The sequence below is a fragment of the Telopea speciosissima genome, chromosome 1 (assembly GCF_018873765.1).
Source record: "Telopea speciosissima isolate NSW1024214 ecotype Mountain lineage chromosome 1, Tspe_v1, whole genome shotgun sequence".
Lineage (NCBI taxonomy): Eukaryota > Viridiplantae > Streptophyta > Magnoliopsida > Proteales > Proteaceae > Telopea > Telopea speciosissima.
In genome coordinates, this window is record NC_057916.1 from 76,731,794 (window position 1) to 76,755,442 (window position 23,649).

General features: G+C 37.2%; 1 protein-coding gene across 1 annotated transcript; it reads left to right on the forward strand.

Moving 5' to 3' along the window:
- Positions 1–22,504: 22,504 nt before the first annotated feature.
- LOC122648945 (heavy metal-associated isoprenylated plant protein 39) lies at positions 22,505–23,330 on the forward strand. Its single transcript, XM_043842272.1, has 3 exons — positions 22,505–22,579; positions 22,734–22,815; positions 22,977–23,330. The coding sequence occupies exons 1-3, from the start codon at positions 22,571–22,573 to the stop codon at positions 23,216–23,218; spliced, it is 333 nt and encodes a 110-aa protein (XP_043698207.1). The 5' UTR covers positions 22,505–22,570; the 3' UTR covers positions 23,219–23,330.
- Positions 23,331–23,649: the final 319 nt, after the last annotated feature.

The following is a 23,649-nucleotide window of genomic DNA, read 5'->3' on the forward strand; positions in this document are numbered from 1 at the left end:
ACATGGGTATGTAAACCTTACTCTAAGTAGTGGATCAAACCTTTTTACTTAATCTAGACTCAAATACGTAATCTGGTTGGGAGAAAGGGCAGAGACTAACCCTAATATGATAACCCCCATCTTAATATTATGGGATTGAATTTTCATGTTTATTTACGTAGACTCATGTCTCCCTATGTGTATCTCTCTTTTTCTTCTTATGAAACGATATATCTATCCCCTATTGTGGGAGAAGAGAGATTGACACTAAGAGACGCTAACATATGCTATGCAACATGGTAGCGTTCTTTTCCCCTAATATTACATAGGAAAAAAGAACTTTGTTTGGGAGTGTGGCTCCAGTGCCCAAACATAGGATGCGGCGAAATGACAATCCCACCTTTGTTGATACTTTTGTGTGCGTTCCCGTTGACTCCTACAGTGGCATAAGAGCCATACTTCAAGATAGACGACTCTTTTTCCCCTATCATATGTCCTCATAATTTAAGTTGTTACCAAAGTGATGACCTTAGAAATTATAATCAACTTTTGATTGTTATTTGTCTTAATCCTAAATGTTCTTTAAATCAAAGGTAAAAGGGGATTTTTACCATTATGGTCATACTACAGGTCCACCTTTGAGGGCCATGAAAAGTATAGAGCACAGCTGCATAGCTATCCTATTCCTTTTAACTCCCAAAGTACATCAAGGGATCTGAACATATATGAATCATCTCTAATACGACCGGATTCGATCATGTCCGGATCCATGAATCCATCTGTTGACACCCAAATGCAGATTAGGCCTTGTAAATTGGTTGGGTTTCCGGTAAAATCCATCCGGTTCCTAATCAATTCCTGTCTTAAGGGGTTAGGATCAGAATTGGCATGTTTATCTAATCGGTTTCAGAATTGAGATCCAGAATCGTTTATTAATGGATGGGACGGTTCGATTCCTAATCGAAAATTTTACCTAACCATACTAAAATCCAAATATAATGTTCAAATCAAAATATAAACAAAAATGCATAAAAATAAATCTCCATTACTAATCATACTAATAAATCTTAAATTCAAAAACCCAAATCACCAACACCAAATATATAATTAGGGAGAGGGATATCGTTCGTGTACGGTAAATTAGAATCACTTTTTCGGTAACAAAACTAGAACCAATAACATCATACAAAAGAGGTAAATTGATCATATTAAAGGGAGAAAAGAGAGAGAGAGACAAAGAGACCGCTAGCTTACGGTACACCAAGAATGTGTCCAGTTTTTTACCATATGGCTATAATACTATTTTATGCTCTAAAAAAATAAAGGCTATAATCCATCATGGTCGAATCTTCCATTAAATGAATAACATTAAGGGGGACATGGAAACAATAAAATCCAATCTGAGGTTGACTCGCGAGCTATCGAGCCTTCTCAAATCTCAACTCCATGGGCCTTCACATTAAAATTGAATTTCTGATTATAAAAAACCTGGATTATAGGTCCCCAAAAACACATAACTATGCTTACTCTATGTCAGACTTGTCGGTACTTAAATCTAGAGTGACAAAGTCAAATACCGCTCTAATTTTATAATAATTCTGGCCATTGGATGGATAGGTCTACGATTGGATGGGTATTTATCAATTCATGATCTAATTCAATCAAATATCTTCAAATGTATTGGCATGCAAACTTATATTTTGGGGAAAAAGGCTTTGTTCGTGAGCGTGGCTCTTACGTCTAGATAAAGGATGGTGCGAAATGATCACCTCACCCCTATGAAAGGCAAAAACCCCACCCCTGCTTTGATGTTTGTGCGTGTGGTTCCATTGGCCCCCGTGTTGGCGTAAAGGCATGCTCCTAGATAGAATGCATTCTCTTATATTTTGTAGTCATGCGTGTATGCCCTTGCACCCTCTTGTAATACCTAGATTTTCAAAACCTTATTATGTCATGTGGGTAACTCTTTATGGGCTGAAACTCAAACACGTAGGCTACTAACCTTGAGGTCTACATATGTCTATAAAATTTGAGTTTCATCTGATCTGCTATAAGGCAAAATAACTTGACACCTTTTATTTTTATCTAATGGTTGGAAAAAAATTTAGCAAGATCTCCAGGAGATAAGCTAGTAAGCTACCAATCCGACGGTCAAAAAAGTATTGACTCCAAATTTTCAGCTTCATGTAATATTCTTCGAAATTGGGCATGTCCAATGAGAGGTCACAAATTCTTCAGAAATGATACAAAATGTCAAAATGATAGGTCATGATCCTCCTTAGATTCTTCACAAACATAAATAAGTGTCCAAGCTCCAAAGCCATCAGATATAAATCTAGATTCTCTATTAGTGATGTAACCATGTGACTGGACTCTTGTATCAAAATTAATTCCTAATTTTCATTCCTAAAAAGTTGAAACTACCCCTCCTCGTTCTAATTGGATGGTATCAATGGTCATCATAGTGAGCGGATTCTTGCTTCACCATTGGTGAAAGGAAACTGTCCTATAAACTCATACAAAATGAGGAAGAGTTTAGCTCGTCTCCAAGGAGCACGCCCAGGGTGCTGCCAGCCATTGGGCTGTGCCGCACACATCCCTAGGCATGCGTCGAGATGTGTGCGGCACAGCTCGACCACTGGATGCCCCTTGGCAGCACCCTGGGCGCTGGGCTCCCTGGAGACGATCCTGTTCCAATGAGGAAAGCATAATAGTTTTTTGGTTTTTTTGGTAGAATGGGTGAAAGCATAATTAATAGTTAACGACCCCAATAATGTAGGTTTGTTAGGTGAACGGTGACCCTGCCTGAAATTCAAGCCCACCTTTTTGACAGCCCATAAATTGAACATACGTCATACATATGGGCCCAGATCTGCTGAAAGGTTTTTAGGCCTGATTAGGCTGGTAGGAATTGGCCCAGCAAAGAAATTAAAGTAGAAATTGCCTAGCGCTTCTGAATCACCCATGTCTTTCCGATATTTTCTGTCTTCCCTGACCATGAAGGTCTGTTATTTACGAAACCGATTTTTGTATTCTAGTTGATGTGGTGTTGAACAGATTCCCCCATATCGATAATGTAGGGGTGTCAAAATTGGAATCAAACCGAGTAAACCGGCTCATATTGAATCAAGATGGCCTAGACTGAATCGGATTAATGTTTTATTGAACATGTTTCGGAATGGGTATTACGACCCCAAAGCCGAGCTGAACCATATTGGAAACAGAAATAACCTGACCACGAAACCGATACTACTCAAAACCCGGATTGAAATTGAATCAAACCGATCTACCCCGATAAGAACCCGAACCCATTAAAAAAAGTTCAGTTTGTTCCATAATTTTGAATAAATATGTGTGGTAAACAGAAGTCGACCCCGATAACAAACCAATACAACCCGAAACCAAACCAAATTAAAAACTGAACTTTCCTTAGTGGTTTGGTTTCAGATTTACCATTTTCACACCAAAACCAACCGATTGACACCCCTACCCTAAGCTTTTATATAACTTTCTTTACCTTATTTTATTATTATTATTTTTTTCTTAAGGTGGGAAGAACTTACTAAACATGAACATGGTTGCATAGCTACATTAGAAATTTAAAATTTTATGTTAACCCAAGCGAACCCAAGTCAAGGCCAATGATAATATAATGTATGGGAGTGGAGCTAATCCAAGGTTTAAAAACTTGGAATCCGATAGGAATCAGGCTCTATCAAGTGCAATTTAAATTGTCTCAGAAACGGCTGGACACAGTTCACATTGAACAGCGTTAATTGGAATAGACCCTTGTCAATTCCTCTGATGTCGATTTTAAATCCACTGAGCCCAAAATTTTTGATTAGATTAGATTAGATTAGACCAACTTACTGGGTTAGACTTGGTAGAATAAAATATGTGGAACATCCATAGAAATTAATGAGCATACAAAAGCATAAAGGTGTTCTTGGCGTACCTAGATCCATGTTTGTGGAAGTTGAACTCTTGACGATCCCTGTCGCACACGAACTGTTGGTCTGGTCTGCCCTCTGTCACACAACTTTTGGTTTTCTCAGAGTGGTTACTTAATGGACCAGTGACAACTATTTATAGTGGTGAGGGCAGAGACCAACCCTGTATAGAAACTAGGGTTTTCTTCCCATTAAGGAAACAATACTTTAGGTCCACACATAGTAACTGGACTCATACCATTAAGACAACTTCCATCAACACAACTAAATCGATTTTAATAAAATAAAAGTGGGACTATGCCAGCCCACCTTATGAAAATTTTACAATCTCTTACTTGGACTGCATATGTCATAAGTTTTGATTTTGAAAACCTTTTAAAACAACTCTCCGGTTTAGACAAACTGATTGTGGCCACAAAAGATAATGTTGAATGGAGTACGTCTTAAAACTGATGTCTTGGTCCGAATGAAACTACAAACACCCAACAATGCAGATCGTCACATCTAAAGAGACATGAGACCTAACACGTCAAAGTGCTTATGGCTTCACCGACTTGGGCTGTACAGTATGAGAGTGTGATATAGAAAATGCATGATATAATGATCAACATGCCAATTTTCAAATTGGTCCAGACTCGAAAACCGAATGAACCGCATGAGACAAATACTGGAGATCTCATTTACCATAAGCGTCGCCCAAACGCAAACACTTCACATAAGGAAACTCGTTGGGATTGGGTCCGAATGTCCCAACATAGCAGTTCACGTCCTCTAGACTGAATGAGGCTTTTCTAGTGAACAAAATATACGTGTATTTACTGAAGGCCTCAGATACCATAGGAGACAAATACACCACATAGCCTCAAATATCTGAAGGAGGCAACTGACCAAGTGTACACAATAGCATCTGTATGCATTTACTTAACAACTGGATGTACATGTATTGACTGGAACCTCGTATACCGAGTGAGGTAAATACACCACATATGACCTCAATTAATTCTCTATGAGGCAATTAATCAAGTGTATACACATAAACAAATGGCCATAACAAATATGCATGTATATTCTCGAGAATAAAATGTCACGAAAAGACATGAATCTGAAATCAGTTGCAACTATATACACAAGCAAAACTCCCACTAATAGAATGTATCAAAAGATCTAACAAGTTCCATATTACTGTCATACTCCTGAAAATTTTTGGAGTCAAGTACTTAGTGAGAGGATCAACAATCATACTGTCTACAGTAATGTACCATACTGAGTTTTATGACTCACAAACTTTCTCTCTAACAAGGAATCATAAATATCAAATTCCCTGAGTTGAAAATTTCTCAGCCATAAAATCTAAATAGTGATATCACAATAAGCCACAAATCCCTATCTGCATAGAAAAAAGTAGTCGGTGTCTGTAAAACACTCTCTTAACATATAGCACCATCTGTCATTACAAAGAAATATTCACATATGGTCTTTTAGGTCATCTTGGCAGTTACCTAATGTGCTACTCCAAGATTATTCAAATATAAAATAAGCAATATCACTCCATATGTATTCTTGAGTTCACATTAAACTACCAACATTAAACGCACAAAGAGTATTATTCACATGAGTTCACTGAGTGTTGGTAAATCTGTTTTCGTTCATAAGAAGTCTTTTGAGACAAACCAAGAATACATATAGCTCTATTACGGTGAATCTTAATGCCTAAACATAAGAGGCTTCACCAAGATCTTTTTACCAAAATGGTTAATACTGTTTTATCTGAAGTAAAATGATAATATTATTACTTGCAGCAAGAATATCATCACTATAAAATACAAGAAAAGATTATCTAACTCCCACTGATCCTCAGATAAATATTATCAAACTAAGACAAGAATAACTGAATAATGTACCATACAAGAAATGTATTAAGCATTTTATCTCCATTTAGCTCAACTTGCACGACATAATTAGTAATTTATAATATATTCATGAACATACACTATTATAAGAACTAAGTGTAAACAACACAAAATCCATGTAAGTGTTCTTTAAAGCTCATCATGAACAACGAATCTTCTGTTTACAGGTGTAATGAGTTTCTGTTCCTTAGCATTCTCAATCAAAATGATACTTTTCTTGATGGTCATGTCCATAATGTATATTATAACTATCAGATATAATCGATTTGACTCCTCCCACTTTTCATAAAGACCTTTATGTTCAATGGAACTGTCAGCCAAAGGCTGGGGTGGTTTGCTAATAAATTAAAATGACAAAAACCATACTCACTGTAGCCATAGAAAATATTAAAGAATCCGTTCCATTCCCTAAATTGGAATCATTCAAGATTTTGTGATGGAAGATAATTAAGAAGTTAAAACTGGTAAACATGATCACATAAAAATTTATCAAAATATACAATATGTAATAACTGAAGGCATATCTATATCCCAATAACATGACTGAAAATGATTAATTAGGAGTTATTAACCAGATTTATCCCAGTTTTATTTTCAATAACTGTAGAAAAACATAAACTGGGCAAAGATCCGACGTCATTGGGGTCACACCTGTAGTGGCAAGATCGCCCAACACGTAGTGGAATCTCTCACATGTAAGACGAGACGCTTGCAACAACACCACTCTAAAGATTCCGTCACCTGTGGTGGCAAGACAAGAACCTCTAAAATAGAGAAGTCCAAAATGTCACCCTCACACCATCAAGCGAAACTGACCATACAATGACTCACCTGTGGTGGCAAGAGCACATCATTAGCCATATGGTTTCCTTGACTGCAATCCATCCGAATAGTCAATGATGATCTCACAGTCCAAGTAACTAGCCCACTGAGTGGAAGCATAATCACTTAAATCATGAACCTCATAGACTTGGATTGCTATTGAATGCCCATTTATTTCAATAATCTCCATCAATATTGCTTTTATCATAAAACACACATAGCCAGTATATTTACAGTAATGTCACTAACCTTTTCGTGATGTTCAGAATTATCACAGAATGTCAACATCATGAGTAGGCTACATGCAATCCCTCGTGACGAAATCGAATGTCACAGACTATATAACACCAATGAGCAGGTCTAAATACATCAAATTGGCTAAAAATTTGTGAAAAACCAGTGTAATGCATCCATCACCCATAGTAGGGCATAGTAGGATTGAATTCTTTCTTCCCACCGGTGACACCCAAATAAAGCTTCATATAAGATCTAAAACATGTTCACTTTTGAACTAAACAACCTTGTTAAAAAAAAAACTGTCATAAACTGAAAGATCAAAATCGGTGAAAATCAAAAGATCATACTGGCAACGGGTCTACTGATCCAAAAAAGTCGACGGACTGGATTATTGAGTGTACCAAACCTAATGGAATACAATGACAGAAAAACAGTGCATAATAGGGTCTACTGGTCCAAAAAAGTCAACGGGTCTACTGATCCAAAAAAGTCGACGGACTGGATTATTGAGTCTACCCAACCTAATGGAATACAATGACAGAAAAATAGTGCATAATAGTAGGACGAACTAGTCACTAGATTCATAATTATGACATCGTAGAGGTTCCAAAATAATGACTGTAAGCACACAGAAACTAATCCACAAATGCTTCTTGATAAATGATCTTCAAGATCAAAAATGATATTAGAACCAATCAACAAAAGCGATTTCTAGAGATGAAGTCAAACTCAATAATCATAAGGTCATATATGGGATTCAGAAATTAAGTCACACTTAAAATCGTAGGATTTCTGATTCACTTCCATAAATAATTTATGGCCAATACATTTACAAGACTTTTCAAGTAGGTTACATTAAAACTATGATGGAAGTATTTAATTTATAATTTTATAAGTCCAAGCTCACTATTTTAATGATCCAAAACCTCAATTATATGTGGGCAACATCATGCCCATCTTGTGCAGGAGTTTAGATAAAATTTCACTACCTTCACATATTTATAAGATTGCCTAAAATAACTTTATGGGATACGAACTGATGGAGCATGTGACAACAATATCCCCTCAATGACAAACTTCTAAATACCAGACATTAAAGATTGTATTTTTCTAAATGTCACAAATAATCCAAAAGCATACATCACTGATTATAATACCTCATGACAATACAAAAAAGTCACGAGTTCCTTATGTATTATAATACACATGTGGTTTTACTTACTACCTTGTAACTTACTTAGATGTCACAACCTTAATGGCACTGAACCCACACATAGAATGATCCTAAATGTGATGTTGCAAAAGTACATGTGTGTGACATAGTATAAGGAAAAACAAAGCGATTAACCATTTAAACAACCAATATGCACCAAAATTTACTTTATTTATCCAATCAACATTTTAAAAAGCCAAAGGGATACATATTACAGTCAAACAGACCCTTATGTGAGAGTTTAATCTAATGTCTCTCAAAATTGAGAATATACTTTAACACGTTCCTGACACTGTATGGAACATTAAATTACCATTGACTCAAATTTTATGCTCCCATCGATCCATGGTGCCCTTAAAATTCATGGTAAAAACGGTTCAAAAATGGCTTAAAATAGCCTTCAATTAATGTAGAAATCAATTTTGCTAAAACGATCTGTCAGAGAATAAATGAAAATTTCTCTGAAAAAATTCAACCAATGGAAATTTCTTTGAAATGCTTTCATGAATTATATCAACAAAAAAATTATTTTTGTAAATGGAATGAACCAAATCATTTTCTACAAATAATCCATAGCCTGAATTGAACCAAAACTAGGGTTGTCAATAATACCCGGCTGGCCCGAACCCGCCCTGAGCCCGGCCCGAACCTGACCCTGATCTGCCAGCCCGAAGGGCGGGTTAGGGTTGAGTTTTTGGCTGACCCTGGCAGGGTCAGGTCGGGTTCGGGATAAGACCCCGGGCTTAACCCGGCCCAGCCCAACCCGACCCTGTATTAGTTATAAACATATATATTAATAATAATGTATAATATTATAAGTGAAAATACAAAAATGCCCATAAGAGATAACCTAGTAACCCTAATCGCATATTCCTTTTTCAATTTTCAATCTTCACTCTTCATCAGCCGCTCTCAACGCTAGCCTCTGCTGCCTTCATCTTCCTCGGTTCCTCCTTCCCGATGGCTATTCACTTGACGATCAAGGGCCGGCATTAAGGTATGTTCATGATTTCTTCTTCGTCATCTACCTCGTCTTCATCATCATCGTTCCTATATCTGTGTTTTGGGGTGAACAAGATGGATACTCAGCCTGCAAAGGCACGTTTGGTAATCATCCTCTTCAATCTTCGCTAAATCCTGAATTTTAACTTTGATTTGGGCCTTTCTTCCCCATCCTTGCAACAACATTGCTGCTAGTACTTGCTACAGAGTTTATCTCTTCCCCCCCGCCTCCGATTCTTGATTGATTCAACCATGGATTGATTAATAGGGATCCGTTCCAAAAGAGTTAAGGGTAACAGTTCGTTTTTGGTGTTTTTTTTTTTTTTTTTTTGGTGAACAGAAAGGAGTAATAGTTTGGATCAGAGGAGGTTATAATGGTTCTTAGAGAATGTCTCTTCTGATTTAAGGATGGTGTCTCGTGTCTGCTTTGTACAAAGGGATTTCAAGTACTCTTTCATCTTCAATACTTTTAATGATGGACAAAAGGTCATAATTTTATGGAAATATATATTGTGCGGCTTTGTGCCTCTGTAGCTAGAACTGCGTAAACCTGGACTACTATATACCATGGTTGTGCTTCGACTTCAATAAAATTTTGTAGTAGAAACAATGCAGACATCGTCTGTTTCTTGTATTATTTTTATCGTCATTTTTTTTTACTCTGCACTTTGGTACATGGCTCCAAAACACTCATCCAAACTTCCTGAAACATTTACTGATAAATTTTATTATTATTTTTCTTCTTTCATTGAGGCCCTTACATTGTAGCCTTAACATCAATCCCCCTGCCATCTGAAATTTAAAAGGGTTAAATGATTACCTGGATCGGCCCCTCCCTTTACCTCTGTACATAAAGGGATCTTGACAAGTGAAAACAACATTAAGCTGTTCTCAGGCTTAAAAACCAGCCATATCACCAAATTAGCCTTCTGAAGGTGTCAGCTGGATCCGGTGAGATCCCAATCCTTCATCATACATGAGAAAATAGGGTCAAGACAGGATCAATCAGGGCCAACCCGACCCTGCCTGACCCTATCAGGGTCGGGTCGGGTCAGAGTTGAGGGTTTCTTGGCCCTGCCAAGGTTGGGTCAGGGTCAAGGTTTAGGTTAAGGCCTCTAGAGTCAGGGTCAGGGTTTAGGCAGGCCCGGCCCAACCCGACCCATTGACAGCCCTAACCAAAACAGACAAATTGAACAAAAAATTGAACAAAGTTCATAATTACATTGTCTCACTGGTCGAACCATATGATCGGTTCGGAGTACATAATTCCATCCTCCCATCGGTTCGATCAGTCAATTTGACAATATGATAAACATGGCATGAAACGATGATAAGCCTTTAACAAAGAAAATTAATACAGACTTATATCATATTGCACATTTTAATTTATTGGACTTTATAATAATAATAAGCTACCAAAAAATCGAATGGGTTCATTTTATTTCTGTTAAAAATCTTCTTTAGGCATGTAACAAGTACAACTGAAATAAAACTAAGTGTTACCTTGCATACTAGTTTCCTATCGTGCCAATTTTCAACATAATAAAGTACAAATCAAACACATAAACGTGTTCCTATTGGAACACCACAATGTACAAGTATTACCGCATGGTGACAATAACAAGAAGTCAAGAGGTATATATCACATATGTCCTTTTATTACAATGTATACCATTAATGATTCGTACTGTATCATGGAACACTAGAGTATGAAACAATTAATATCTATATAAGGTGTTTCATCATGCCATTACTAGATCCAACAAGTAAATAATTTACTATCACAGTGACAATCACAAAATCTCATTATGTGAAAATTAGTAACATAGCAAAAAAAAAAAAAATTCTAAGTGTTAGAAATCATGCGTTCCCTATCATGACAGATCAGAACAACACAAAATATAAACAAAACCAGAAAAATAAACTAAACCTCTCTTCTTTTTTTTTCTGTTTTGTTTTTGTATACAAAAAAACGTTTTTTCTGTTTCTGTTTCACCCGTTTTCTGTTTCTGTTTCCCTTTTTTTTTTTTAAAGATTCTGTTTTAATGAACCAGACCAAAACAAGGTCAAACCGATCCTGATCAACGGTCAACCCATTGACCAATCAACAATCACCTAGGTCTGATCAACGGGTCAAAACTCGGGTCAGTGGGCCGGGTTACCTAGGTGCACGTTAGCAACCTTGATCCGTGCACGATAGCAAAACCCATTATCAACTTTTATTAACATTTTGTTTTATTTATTTACTTATTTTTGTAACCTTTTTGACTTTTTAAACCTTTTTTGACTTTCACCTTTTGAACCCTTTTTTTTAAATAATTAAAGGGGAGAATCAAATAGGGAATATTCCCTATCTTGTTCCCCAAATCGCAAAAGGAGAAAACGCAGGTGGGTTTTTGCAAAAAAACCTTCCCACTACCGCCGGTCGTGGTGGTCAAACCAAGGACCGATGGCAAGCATAAACGTCGGCGAATGACCACCGTCCACGGGCGACCAAAACCCCAGCCTATGCTGACCGAAAAAGCAGACAACGGGAGAGATCGAAACGAAAAAACAGGGTTTCAATAGAAAAAATAAAAAAACTCTTTTTGCCTTTTGCAGTGGGAGAATCATGGGTCGACGGCCAGCAAACACGCCGGCGAACGTTCGTCAACCACCGGTGACCTTAACCCCGGCCTCAATGGCCGGTAAAACCCCACAGCCAAAAAACTTTCCTATAAAAAATCAACACCCAAAACCTTTTTAGGGTTTCATAACACCACCGCTTCAACCCTTCCTTTTTCTTTTTTTTTTGATGTTTCTGGTTGCCAAAGGGAAAAGCATTCGGCCAAACCTGCGGCCAAAAAGGTTCTGCTCACTCGGCCATGGTTTCGGCCATGGCCAATGCAAAATTTTTTTTTTTTTCCTTCTTGATCTATGAGGCTTTCACACACAACCAAAAATACAAAAATGCAGCCCCATTGATCAACCATGATCAATCTCTGATACCATTGATAGAATAAAATATGCGGAACATCCATGGAGATCAATGAGCACACAAAAACATAGAGGTGTTCATGGCGTACCTGGATCCATGTTTGTGGAAGCCGAACTCTTGACGATCCCTGTCGCACACGAACTGTTGGTCTGGTCTGCCCTCTTCCACACAACTTTTGATTTTTTCAGAGTGGTCACTTAATGGGCAATGACAACTATTTATAGTGGTGAGGGCAGGGACCAACCCTGCATAGAAACTAGGTTTTCCTTCCCATTAAGGAAACAATACTTTAGGTTCATACATAGTAACTGGACTCATACCATTAAGGCAACTTCCATCAACACAATTAAACCGATTTTAATAAAATAAAAGTGGGACTATGCCAGCCCACCTTATGGAAATCTTACAGGACTGACACTATTAATCAGTCTAAGGGTGTTTAATCGGTTTGGTTCGGTTCAGTTCAAGGTATGAAGTGTAGAAACTGGAACCAAATCACTTATTAAATGGTTCCAATATCCCACATCGAAATCGTATCTAATAAAATATTTTAGGCCTGATTTGGTATGATTTCTATTTCAATTTCAGGGGGTGATTTCTATTTCTGAAATTGTTTGGTTTGATTTTTGCACCTTATTTCAGTGAAATAGAAATTCTGAAATAGCTGAGGAGCTGTTTCAGAATTTCTATTTCATTTGATTTAGTACTCTTGCTCTTGAATGAACACATGATTAATTTCATGGGCAAAGTAGTAATTTCATGTTAAAAATAAAACACCACCCTTCTTCTCCTAATGGTCTCACCATCACCACCCCACTCCCACTATTGCCACCGCCACCACCACCATTACTACCCTGCTACCACCACCACCACTATCCCGCTACCACCACCACCACCACCACTATTACCCCACTACCACCACCACCACCACTACCCTGCTATCACCACCACTGTTACTGCCACCGCTACCGATACCACCTCCACCACCACTACTTCCATGTCACCACCACCACTACCCCGCCGCCACCATCACCATCCTTCCCAAAGAAATATAGAGAATCTATTCTTAGAATTTGAATTATCAAATGGATTTTTTTATTCTTGAAATATTTCATATTTATACAACCAAAACAATTTCAATTTTTTGACCAAAAATTTTGTCACCGGTTTGAGTTAACAGTTCTAGGCCCAATTGAGAATGAATCTATTTTGTTTAACCCAATCAAGAAATCTGATTCTGTTTTGCATGACCATGGCATCTAGGCCTAAATTGTGATTTATGAAATGAAAAACAGTTTAAATTAATTTACATGGTGTACATTTACTATAACACACTAGAGAGTCTATGTAGAATGTCGGGATTAATCGATTTTTGTATGTATAATCGGTTCAACAATGTAATCGATTATAAATAATTTTAAAATCAGTGATTTATCAATTCAAAACCGAACCACAGTTTATAAACGGTTTGTTTTTTTTTAAATCATAATTGAATCATTAATAATGGAATCGATTCCAGTTTAAATGATTCGAGTTACTTCCCGTTTAAACAATTTGATTTACAAATCACATCCTTAATAATCTGTCATAACTTATAAATAATGACAAATGCCAGTTTATATAAGCCTTTTTTCCTTGGCAAGTTTTCCTTCGATTGCAGAAAGATAGAATTTCTTCTTCACTGGTGAAGTGATATCATGATTGGATTCTTAAGTCATCATTATACCTTCACCCCCTATTGATGAAATTGAAAATGCCTCCCCTTTGACAGGTACCAATTTCCTTTGTCATGGTTGACGAGAAATTCAGTCCTTCAAACTCGTTTGCCGTAGTATTCCCTTACATCAAAAGACAACACTTCTCCCTTAGATTTAGATTTTGATCCTAGATTTTCTCAAATGCTGAATATAGGGGTAAGTAAGGGTGTTAAATGGTTTGATTCAGAGTGTAGTATATATAAATCAAAATTAAACCGTTTATTAAACAGTTCCAGTTAGCAAAATTGAAACCATTTATAAAACGGTTTTGTTTTCCTAGTTTATAAATGATTTTGGTTTCCTATTTTAAACAGTTTTGATCACGATTTTATGATGGGTTTGAGGCAATAAGCTCATCATAAATTCATAAATGGTCCTTAAATGGGTCTTCTAATGGTTCTTAAATGGTTTTCTTATTCTAACCCTTTTCGTAATTGCATATATATTTTAAATTCTAATTGGTCACTTACCAAAATGCAAAGACTTGGCATAAACGGTCTAACAGATTAAACGGTTTAGAATTGAGAAAAAATAAACCATTTATTATAGGTTGCATTTTTATATAAATTAGAACCGAAGTATTTATCAAATGATTTATTGGTATTTCGATTTCGATAAACTGTTTCGGATTTATATTTAGCACCTTTTAAGAGTAATTAATTTTTTGGGGCGGATCATGGGAAAGACCGTACCGGCTTTCTATGGATCCACAAACAGAGAGTTGGATCTTTATTGTCTCTATTTACCTGTTCTTCAATTTCCTCCATTACTTCTAATAAGGAATGAAAATGATCACCCTACCCTTTGCCCGAATACACTGTCTGGGTGAGATCCACTCCCCCTGTTAGATGCAATGGAGGAAATGAAGGGACAGATATGTGGGGACAATAATTTTACCAGAGAATCCACTGACAAGTGACAAGCTCAATTCAATGATGCAATGATGCAATGATGCTATACTGCTATGGAGAGAATTGTTGGGATAGTTCTTGGAAATTCGAAGAGGGAGGTCTACCCGCTGATCCAAGAGGTCCATGAACTGGAAAGAACAACCACACAAACAGAAGGCAGAAGGCATAATCATTGCATCACTGCTTGTACTTGAGAAGGAATAAAACCGGAAAAGAAAACACAATTAATATCTTAGCGCTAAACTCCTTTCTATGTCTTCTTAGTCTTTCTTTAACAGTTTTGGCAGCTTTCGAAACGATTGGATTGGAGCAAGAGGATCCGGCTCCTCTCCTTCGATCCCTACACTCAAGGAGTACAAGGGGGAGGCATCCAACCGCGTTGCCCTCCTAAGCATGCAGGGATATGTGCCTTTGTGGGGTCTGGCGCGCATCCTGGTATGCCCCAACAGCCCAGTCCCGTTGGATGCTCCTGGGCGCTGGGTTCGCAAGAGAGGAACCCAATCCTTGGATCAACCATACAAAAAATAAATAAAATATAATAAAATGAAAGATGGAGAAGAAAGACTGCATTTGATTCCGACAGTCAGATTCTGATTCGATGCTTGACTAATGTTACAACCTGACAACCATCTGACATTTTTACCATTATTTTAGATATTCAAATAAAGGAAAACCTCGAGTTTTGTTCCTACTTTCATGTACTTAAATCTAAAAGTATAGGCATCCAGTTTCTGGTGTTTTTTTATTCTGAGAAACACATAAACATCTAAAAAATGCTTGATAAATACTGTTTCATAGAAATTATTTTTTGATGGATAATTCATAATTTCTATTCCTCAGAAGACTTTTTACAGAACATGTTGGGGCATTGCTGATCACATTTGGACCAAAAGTGTGCCCGATAAAATCGATTATCCAAACCCTCCAAAACCTAAACACTCTTTCACTCTCGCAAACTCTCACAAAAAGACCTTCTTCACAGCGGAGCTCCCTGGTCTCGCTCTCTTGCTCTCTCGCTCTGTCGCTCTCTGGGGGCTCTCCTACAGACGATCTGAAGGTATTTCGACGGCAACCTGCAACTCTAAAGGTAACTCATCTATCTCTTGCTATCTCTCACTCTCTGTCACAACTATGCTTTCTCTCAGTCACTCTCTCTGTGTCAATCTGCAACTTCTCTCTGGCTCACTCACTCTCTCTCTCGCTCACTCTCTCCCTCTCTGTCGTTCTCTCTGTTCTAAACCCACAGTACAAGGAGAAAACCATTTTGAATCCCTAAAACGAAGAAAGAGAATCCTTGTAAGAAAGAGTAACCCACCCAAGACCTCAAGATCTCAGTAGAGCTACATGGTTGGGCCTCTTCCTCTTCCTCTACCTCCCTTGTTCAAGATCTCAGGGCTTTTTTTTTCTTCTCAATTTCTTTTCTTTTTCATATTTTAATTGAAGAAACTTATGAGATCTGTAGTGTTTTGTGATAAAGATTTGCTAATTTGTGATTTCTGATATTAGAAAACTTTTTAGTGTTGTGTTTTTTCATTATTCCTCCATATCGGATTTGTTTGGTTGGATTTGAACAGTTGTATTGCTTATGAATGATTAATTTCTGGTTTGATAGACTCTACTCTTGGATCTTGGTTTTATTATTATTTTTTTTCCTTATCCCTGTCTGGTTTTCGGAGTTAGTTAATTCTCTGTAAGCCTTCTCAACTGTTTCTTGTGATTAATAGATATATATTTTTAATTTAAATGTGATTTCTCTCTCTGTAATCCATTCAGGCTAATTTAATTGTAGTTTTAAGCTTTGTTTTCAATTCTGCCAATACTAGAAACTTGAATAGAAAAAGATTTGCATCTCCTCTTAGTGCCATTTAAGTAAGTCATCTCTATCATTCTACTTGTATTAACTCAGATCCCTATCCCTATGCATTCATATCAAGCTTCACTCCACAGATCTAACTGGAAAAAATTGGAGATAACCCCAATAAGTAGTCTTTGTTTTGTGGTAAACAATAAGTAGAGTTTCATATCATTGTACTGAGTGACAACTCCCATTTGAGATGGTCACTTTGATTTTTTTTTTCCCTTCTTTTCTTGCATATCATTACTCACAATTAGTCAACATAAAAGTATAATGCATTAGTTCATGATCATAGTTTTTTAATTATAATTTTGTTATTGTTCCAAACATTTAATTGGTATGTTTGGAGCTCAAATGTGGCGGAATCATTCATGGAATCATTCATTACTTTTTTGTACAGAACAATTTTGCATTATTATAACTGAATGCATTGAGGGATATTTTTCTAAGTTCTAATATTTATATCTCGTCTCCTCAACCATCCATATCCTGAATTGACTCTTAGCCGGTGCTCTCTATCTCTCTCTCTCTCTTCTCATCATCATCTTGTTGATGATCAGGAAGAAATCTGCAGACCTTGTTCATGTCTTGTTATGTACTTTGCATCTCGTCTTTGCCACCCCCACCCCACCCCCCCCAAAAAAAAAAAGGATATTAATGTGGGTTTGATTCTTTTAGAATATAGGGTTGATACAAGAGTGGCCTACGTTGATACCCCCAAATTTTGCCATGTGGCAATTTTGAATGGGGTCCAAATTTATGGACAGGTAGACCCCAAATTCTTTGTGCTCACATGTAAAATTGCAACTTAAATAGAGTTTGTCAAGTGATAGAATAGAGTTAAAGGGGCATGGAGATAATCTGTTATCATTTCCTTGATAACTTTTATTCAGGGTTCTCGGATATGAAACAACATTGTTGGTGAGAGATGACCTTCAGATCATGTGCAAGCGTTTTGGGTGAGGTTCATGTATCCACATTGTTTGCATCCATGGATTCCTTCTTTCAATGGTTTTAGGATTCTTCAATCTTGCTTCTATCACGTTTCTTATTCTTTTGTAAGTGAGTTGATTCTGCCATCAAGGTAATGAAACCTGAACCTTCCTAACCATCTTTAATCTGTTGTGTTAATTCAGTGACAACTTGATGGGCCTTTAGCTTAAATTGGTAGAGCACTTGGAACATGAGCATGTTCCAAGAGGATGGTGGTTCGAGTCCACCAAGGCCCTCTTTATTCAACTGTTCATAGCATAGTTAGTTATGCCACTAATCCAATCAAGAACCCAATTTTAATGGCATCTTTGAAATTTGACATCTTTTTATACTTACTTTGATTATGTTAATGAGATATTTTAATTTTATGCTAAGGTTGGTAAGAGAAAAGGATTTTACAAGTCTTTTTTTGGTATAATTGATAAAGAAATGGCTTTATCATAATTAATATTAAATAGGAAAGATATTTTTTAATTGCAATGTTTATTATTAAAAGTACATTATTCAAGATAAATATTATTAAAATTGGTCACATTTCCAAAATAGAAACAGATTTTATCAAGCACCAATGATGTTCAATTGTCTTCTGGAAACGTTTCCAGAACAGGTTTACCAAGCGGGTAAAAAACGGTTTCTCAGTAAAGAAAATGAAAAAAAGTGTGTTGGGAAACAAAAAAATGTTTTGGTGTTTCTCAGCACATTTCCAAAACAGAAACACCAGGTAAGGTTATCAAGCGGTGCCATAGTTTCCACCATATAGACTCTAAGTTAACCTTTCATGGAGTTTTGAGAGTCAGTAACTTACGATCCAGCTGTCTCATCCGAGAGTAATGAACTCTGGTGGGTATCTCACATCGGAGAGTAATGAATTCTGATGTGTGCTAATAAAGTCTTGGACATCCTCACCTATTGAACCGGTTTTGTGGGCTGAGATCCTGAATCGTATCAGTCCTTCCATGAAGGGCAGTATGACGCCCATGACCCCTGTTCCAAACACAGAGGGGCATGGAATGACCACCTCACTCCCATGAAAGGTCATGAAAGATAAAAATCCAACCCTTATTCATGTTTCCACAAACGCTTTTATTGGCCTCCACTTTAGCGCATGGGCCATGCTACCTTTCAAGAAACTTTCTCCCAAAAATAATATAAAGGATCGGAAGAGTTTTACAAAAGATTTAGAGTCTCCTGAATAGTTATACATGAGCATCTTTTGCAATACTATTATTGAGATCTCTAGCAAGTAATTGATATAAAAGATCTACTCAATAGGGTTGGATTGCAGCCTAACAAAAACAATTTGCAGTTCAATTCGTTTCTCTACCCAAAATAGAATTAATGGATGTCCAAGAATAGTGATATGAGATTTCAATTTGATCCAAATGCCACCAAGTTTTCCATGGATCTCGCAAATTCTTTGTAATATATTGAATGGCAAACTTCAAATCCAAGTAAACTTTTTTTACGGCCACCATTAACCCCCTTCTTATACGTTCAAACTCCAACCAAATAACCAACTTATTTTTGTGAGCAACCATATCCAGCTGACCAGCTCTGTCCAAGTATTTATGTGGCTTCTCACATTACTCTTTAGAGACGGACTCTATCCCTCAAGCATTGGTTCAGGCTGGTCCCGTTTTGTTCTACCTAATTTGTAGAGGCTCAAGCTGTGACGAATTAAAATCCTCTTCAATGCCCGCATCTGTTAGTGTGGTGGTGTCAGAGCTCGACACCTGGTAGATGCTATATTCAACTGTGTCAAGGTTTTTTTTTTTCTTTTTTCTCAAACTCGACACCATTGGATTTAGCATCTGCCATGTGTTGAGCTCCAACACAGTGCACCTGGAGAAGATCTTTGTCCAGCTGTGACCACCAAATCAGATTTCTCACCCCTTGTCGGTAACAACCCCACACCATCTCCCACGGGATCCATGAAATGTGATCCAGACACGTGACCGCCACTGGTGAAACAAAAAAGCATCTTTAAGTTTTCCATAAAACAGTCTAGCAGCTGAAAAGCATTATACTACAATGTCATCCGTACTATTTAATATTTAATAATACACCTACAGGTAAGCAGATTTGGAGGTGCTTAGTGGTTAGACTTTCTTAATTTTGCCAACTAATTAGGCTGCGTTTAGTATGCATTCCAGGTGGATTTCGCTTTCTCAAATGATAAAAACAATTATTTTTATCATCAAGAATGCAAAACTAACATAAAATGCATCCCAAGAATGCATATCAAACACAGCCTAATTAACTAATTGCCTAAAAAAAGCACTCAAAAAGGAAGGTGAGGAGGCTTTCTATCTTACACCGAATCTGGTCACAGAAGATAGGGGGGAGGGTTTTAAAAAAACAAAGGGAAAGAGAAAAGAAATATGCTTCAAGCCCAACAAACTCGTTCAAATATGGAGGACTAAGGCTGGCGACTAGCTCCCATTGTCAAACACATTAATCTGAAGGGAAAGAGAACGTCACCCAGTTGTGCAATGCACGTTGTCCCTGCGTCCTGACAGGGGCACACAAAATGACCGTTGCACCCTCCTGAACCCCGAAAATAACTAAGGATGCGACAATCATTTCATGCACCCGTGTCAGGGCGCAAGAGCAGCATGCCTAGCACAACTGGGTGGCATTTTTCCTCCTCAGTCTGAGAGTCCATCTAGAGGCTGGCAGCTAACCCCAGACCTTATTCAATCTATTGTCAAACCCATTAATCTTAGATTTCATTTAGAACAATGGTGGCATTCAATCTAACTCCCGAACTTTAGGGTAAAGGGCTTTCCTCAAGATCTTTGTCGTATTATTTGAGAGGACAAAGGTGGACTTCAAGTTTTTCGTATGTAATTTTATATTTAATTTGTGATGGGAAAGGGTGAGGTGATTTGGTTTCGAATTGAAAGTGATTATTTCTCCATGAGTCAGGGTAAGGCGGGTTATGTCCCCCTTGTTTTTACTGGCTTTATATCTTAATAAAGTTTAGGGCTTCCCTGAGTCCCAAATAATATATAAACTTTAAAAAAATAAAAAATGTAGAGAAGTTCTTCCTAGGATCATAAGCCCAGTAGTCATACATTACTACTCGAAGAACGATGTGAAATTGAAACCTTTTGTTCTTAACCATGGAGCTGCACTCACTGTATCAAACAGAATGACGAAATCAACAACCATTATATGGTGCAATGAAGTTCATGGTTCAAGATTTCGCAAAATATTGCCGATATATCGGCATATTTCAGAAATCTCGACACTACCGAGACGAAATGGCTATACGAAATGAAAAAAGTACAAATTTTGCCGAAATTTCATGATATTTCGAGAAATTTCATGAAATTTCAGGATTTACATGACAATTGTGGATGACTATACTCGTTTCTTTTCCAAAACTATATCGTGGTCCACATATGTCCTTTAGACAGAGAGCAATGGACGTCGACTCCAACGGAACATGAATGAGATCAATCTAGGAAGGCATAGAAATTATTACTAGGATTTTTTTTTATGACAGTTGTAAGTCTTGTGAGTTGTGAATTGTGACTTTGTGTATTCATTATTGAGTATTGAACCAATGATTTTTATGGAGTTTATGACTTATACACTTATGACTGTATGAGTTTAAAGTTTAAACTAAAGGTTACATTTAACTTTATTTTTGTTTCATTACTTTATTTAAATTTGTTATTATATGTCTTTAGTACTTATGCAATGTGTATTTAACTATTTATACATCAAGGTCCGACCGTATACTGTCAATCAAAGGTGCAAACCCAAAACACCACTTTAAGTTCACTTTTTTGCAATATGAAAATTTAAATGTGTTTATTTAGCTTAAATAGTTGTGTATATAAAGTATCAAACCTTAATATAGTCAAAAATTCACCAAGATGGACTGCCAAAATATGGCCAAAAAAATACCATATAAATTTCAGATATTTCGGAAATCTCGACCTACCCAAAATGGCGAGATGAGACGAAATCTAGAACCTTGATGAAGTTTGGTCAATCTTAAAAGCTCCATCAAGAATGAAACATGCCTACACAACTATCCAACTCAGACTGGTGGTTGATTGTGCATCTCTCGCTTTGCAAAGGATGTGCGAATTGTGTAGTTGGACTTGAAAACCTAAATCAGGATTACTTGCCTCTCAATACTTCTTCCATTTAAGTTCTTTTTTTCTTTTTAAATAAAAATATTCTAGCCAATAAGAGGGAATATGTTCACCTTTGCTAACTTTCTGTAACTGGTTCGTTTGGACACTTTAATGAAAAAAAAATACAGATCAATAGTCAAAATGGCATAAACAGACACAATTGGGATCACTACCCAGTCCCCACAATAGCATGATAGGGAAGGTTGGATTGTGATCATGGGTACCACAAAGCAAATCAATTACCAAACCCAAAAGTTGTACCTTAAAGGCTTAAAGATGGAAGGTACATGGTTGCCACTTCATATGCTACTGAGTACTGATAGAAAAGCAGAACCATTAGCTTCTCTCCTTCCATTTTATCACAATTAGTATAGGTCCATAGGGGTAATAGGATATATGCTCGCCCAGGCCTCTGGTGTGGAGAGATTTGGGGAATATCCGGTCCAAATGCCTTCCCAGCCAGGACATTTTCGTCATTTAAAAACACACCTGAAATCCACTGAACTTTATTGTGCGCTACAGTAGGAATGAATCTGAGTGCGGAAGAAACTTTGAATGGATCGAAGATGGTCAGTCTCTCGAAAGTAAAATTAAACATTTCGGTAGTAGGTGACCATTGACTATGACTTCTCCTTTCTGACCTTTTGGGCCCATAAATATGAATGAAACGAGCTCAACCTGTTCTCATTTCTGCAATTTTTTTAGATCGTCTTTCTTCCGCAAGTGTTCACACCATCCAGTAAGCATTTTTAATTTTGAGCTTCACCTGATTTACTTCCGATCTCCAACCTTCTCTAACCTTAAAATCAAATGGCACAGGTACTCTATCCTTCTACCCATTTCTTAATTTTTATTTTTTGTTACTTTGATGTATCAGAAGAATCTAATCTACTCTTTCTCTTCTCTCCTCTTCCCCAACACCCCCCCCCTCTCCCACCTTTTTTTTTTTTCTGGGATTTGGTGGAATCTTTAGCAGAAGGTGGTCCTGAAGATCCTGACCATGACCGACGATAAAACGAAGCAGAAAGCAATAGAAGCCGCTGCTGACATATACGGTAGTTTACAATATCCTTCTCAGCTCTTGAAATTTTCATTTTAAAAGAGAGATTAGAACTTGCTTTGAAATTTCTTTATAGAATCTCTCCATTACTCTGAAATGAAAAGAAACGCATTGGTTGGTTTCTAAATACTTAGATTTGATATTTTTTATTAACAGGGGTGGATTCAATAGCAGCTGATACGAAAGAGCAGAAGCTCACAGTGATAGGGGAAATGGACACAATTGCAGTAGCAAAAAAGTTGAAGAAATTAGGGAAGGTTGACATCATATCAGTAGGGCCAGCTAAAGAAGAAAAGAAAGAAGAAAAGAAAGAAGAGAAGAAAGAAGAAAAGAAAGCAGAGAAACCCGCTGCTGCCCCAGCTGAGAAGAAAGAAGAAAAGAAGGAAGAGAAAAAGTAAGCAAATACCCCAAATTTTCTTATTTCTTCACAGTTATGATGTATATGGGTGTCTGAGTTGATGATCATTATATCCTTTATTTAGTGGAATAATGAAAATTTTCCAACATGAACTTCATTAATTCAAAGACTAATCCCAAATATTTAAAGGGATGATAATGTTCTCTGCACTAGGGTGGATGAAATGACCTTCCCCCCCCCCCCCCCCACTGAATGGCCGAAATGACCGTCAAACCCTGCCCCATGTGGTTGTAGGCCCTTATTAATTGTGATAAAATGAGGTTTTCATCAATGTATCTGGAAGCGCAGCCCTCTATCTTGACAAAGAGGCCGTCCTGGTGACAGACAGACCTTCGTTAACAACCAGAAGCCGCCTCCCTAACAACCCTTTCCAAAGAAGATAGTCCACGTGCATGAGCCTTTGAAGTGGCT

Excerpts from the sequence above, each read along its gene's own strand:
- LOC122648945 (XM_043842272.1), top strand. Across the intron at positions 22,816-22,976 it reads AGCCGCTGCTGACATATACG|GGGTGGATTCAATAGCAGCT; the intron begins GTAGTTTACAAT and ends TTTTATTAACAG.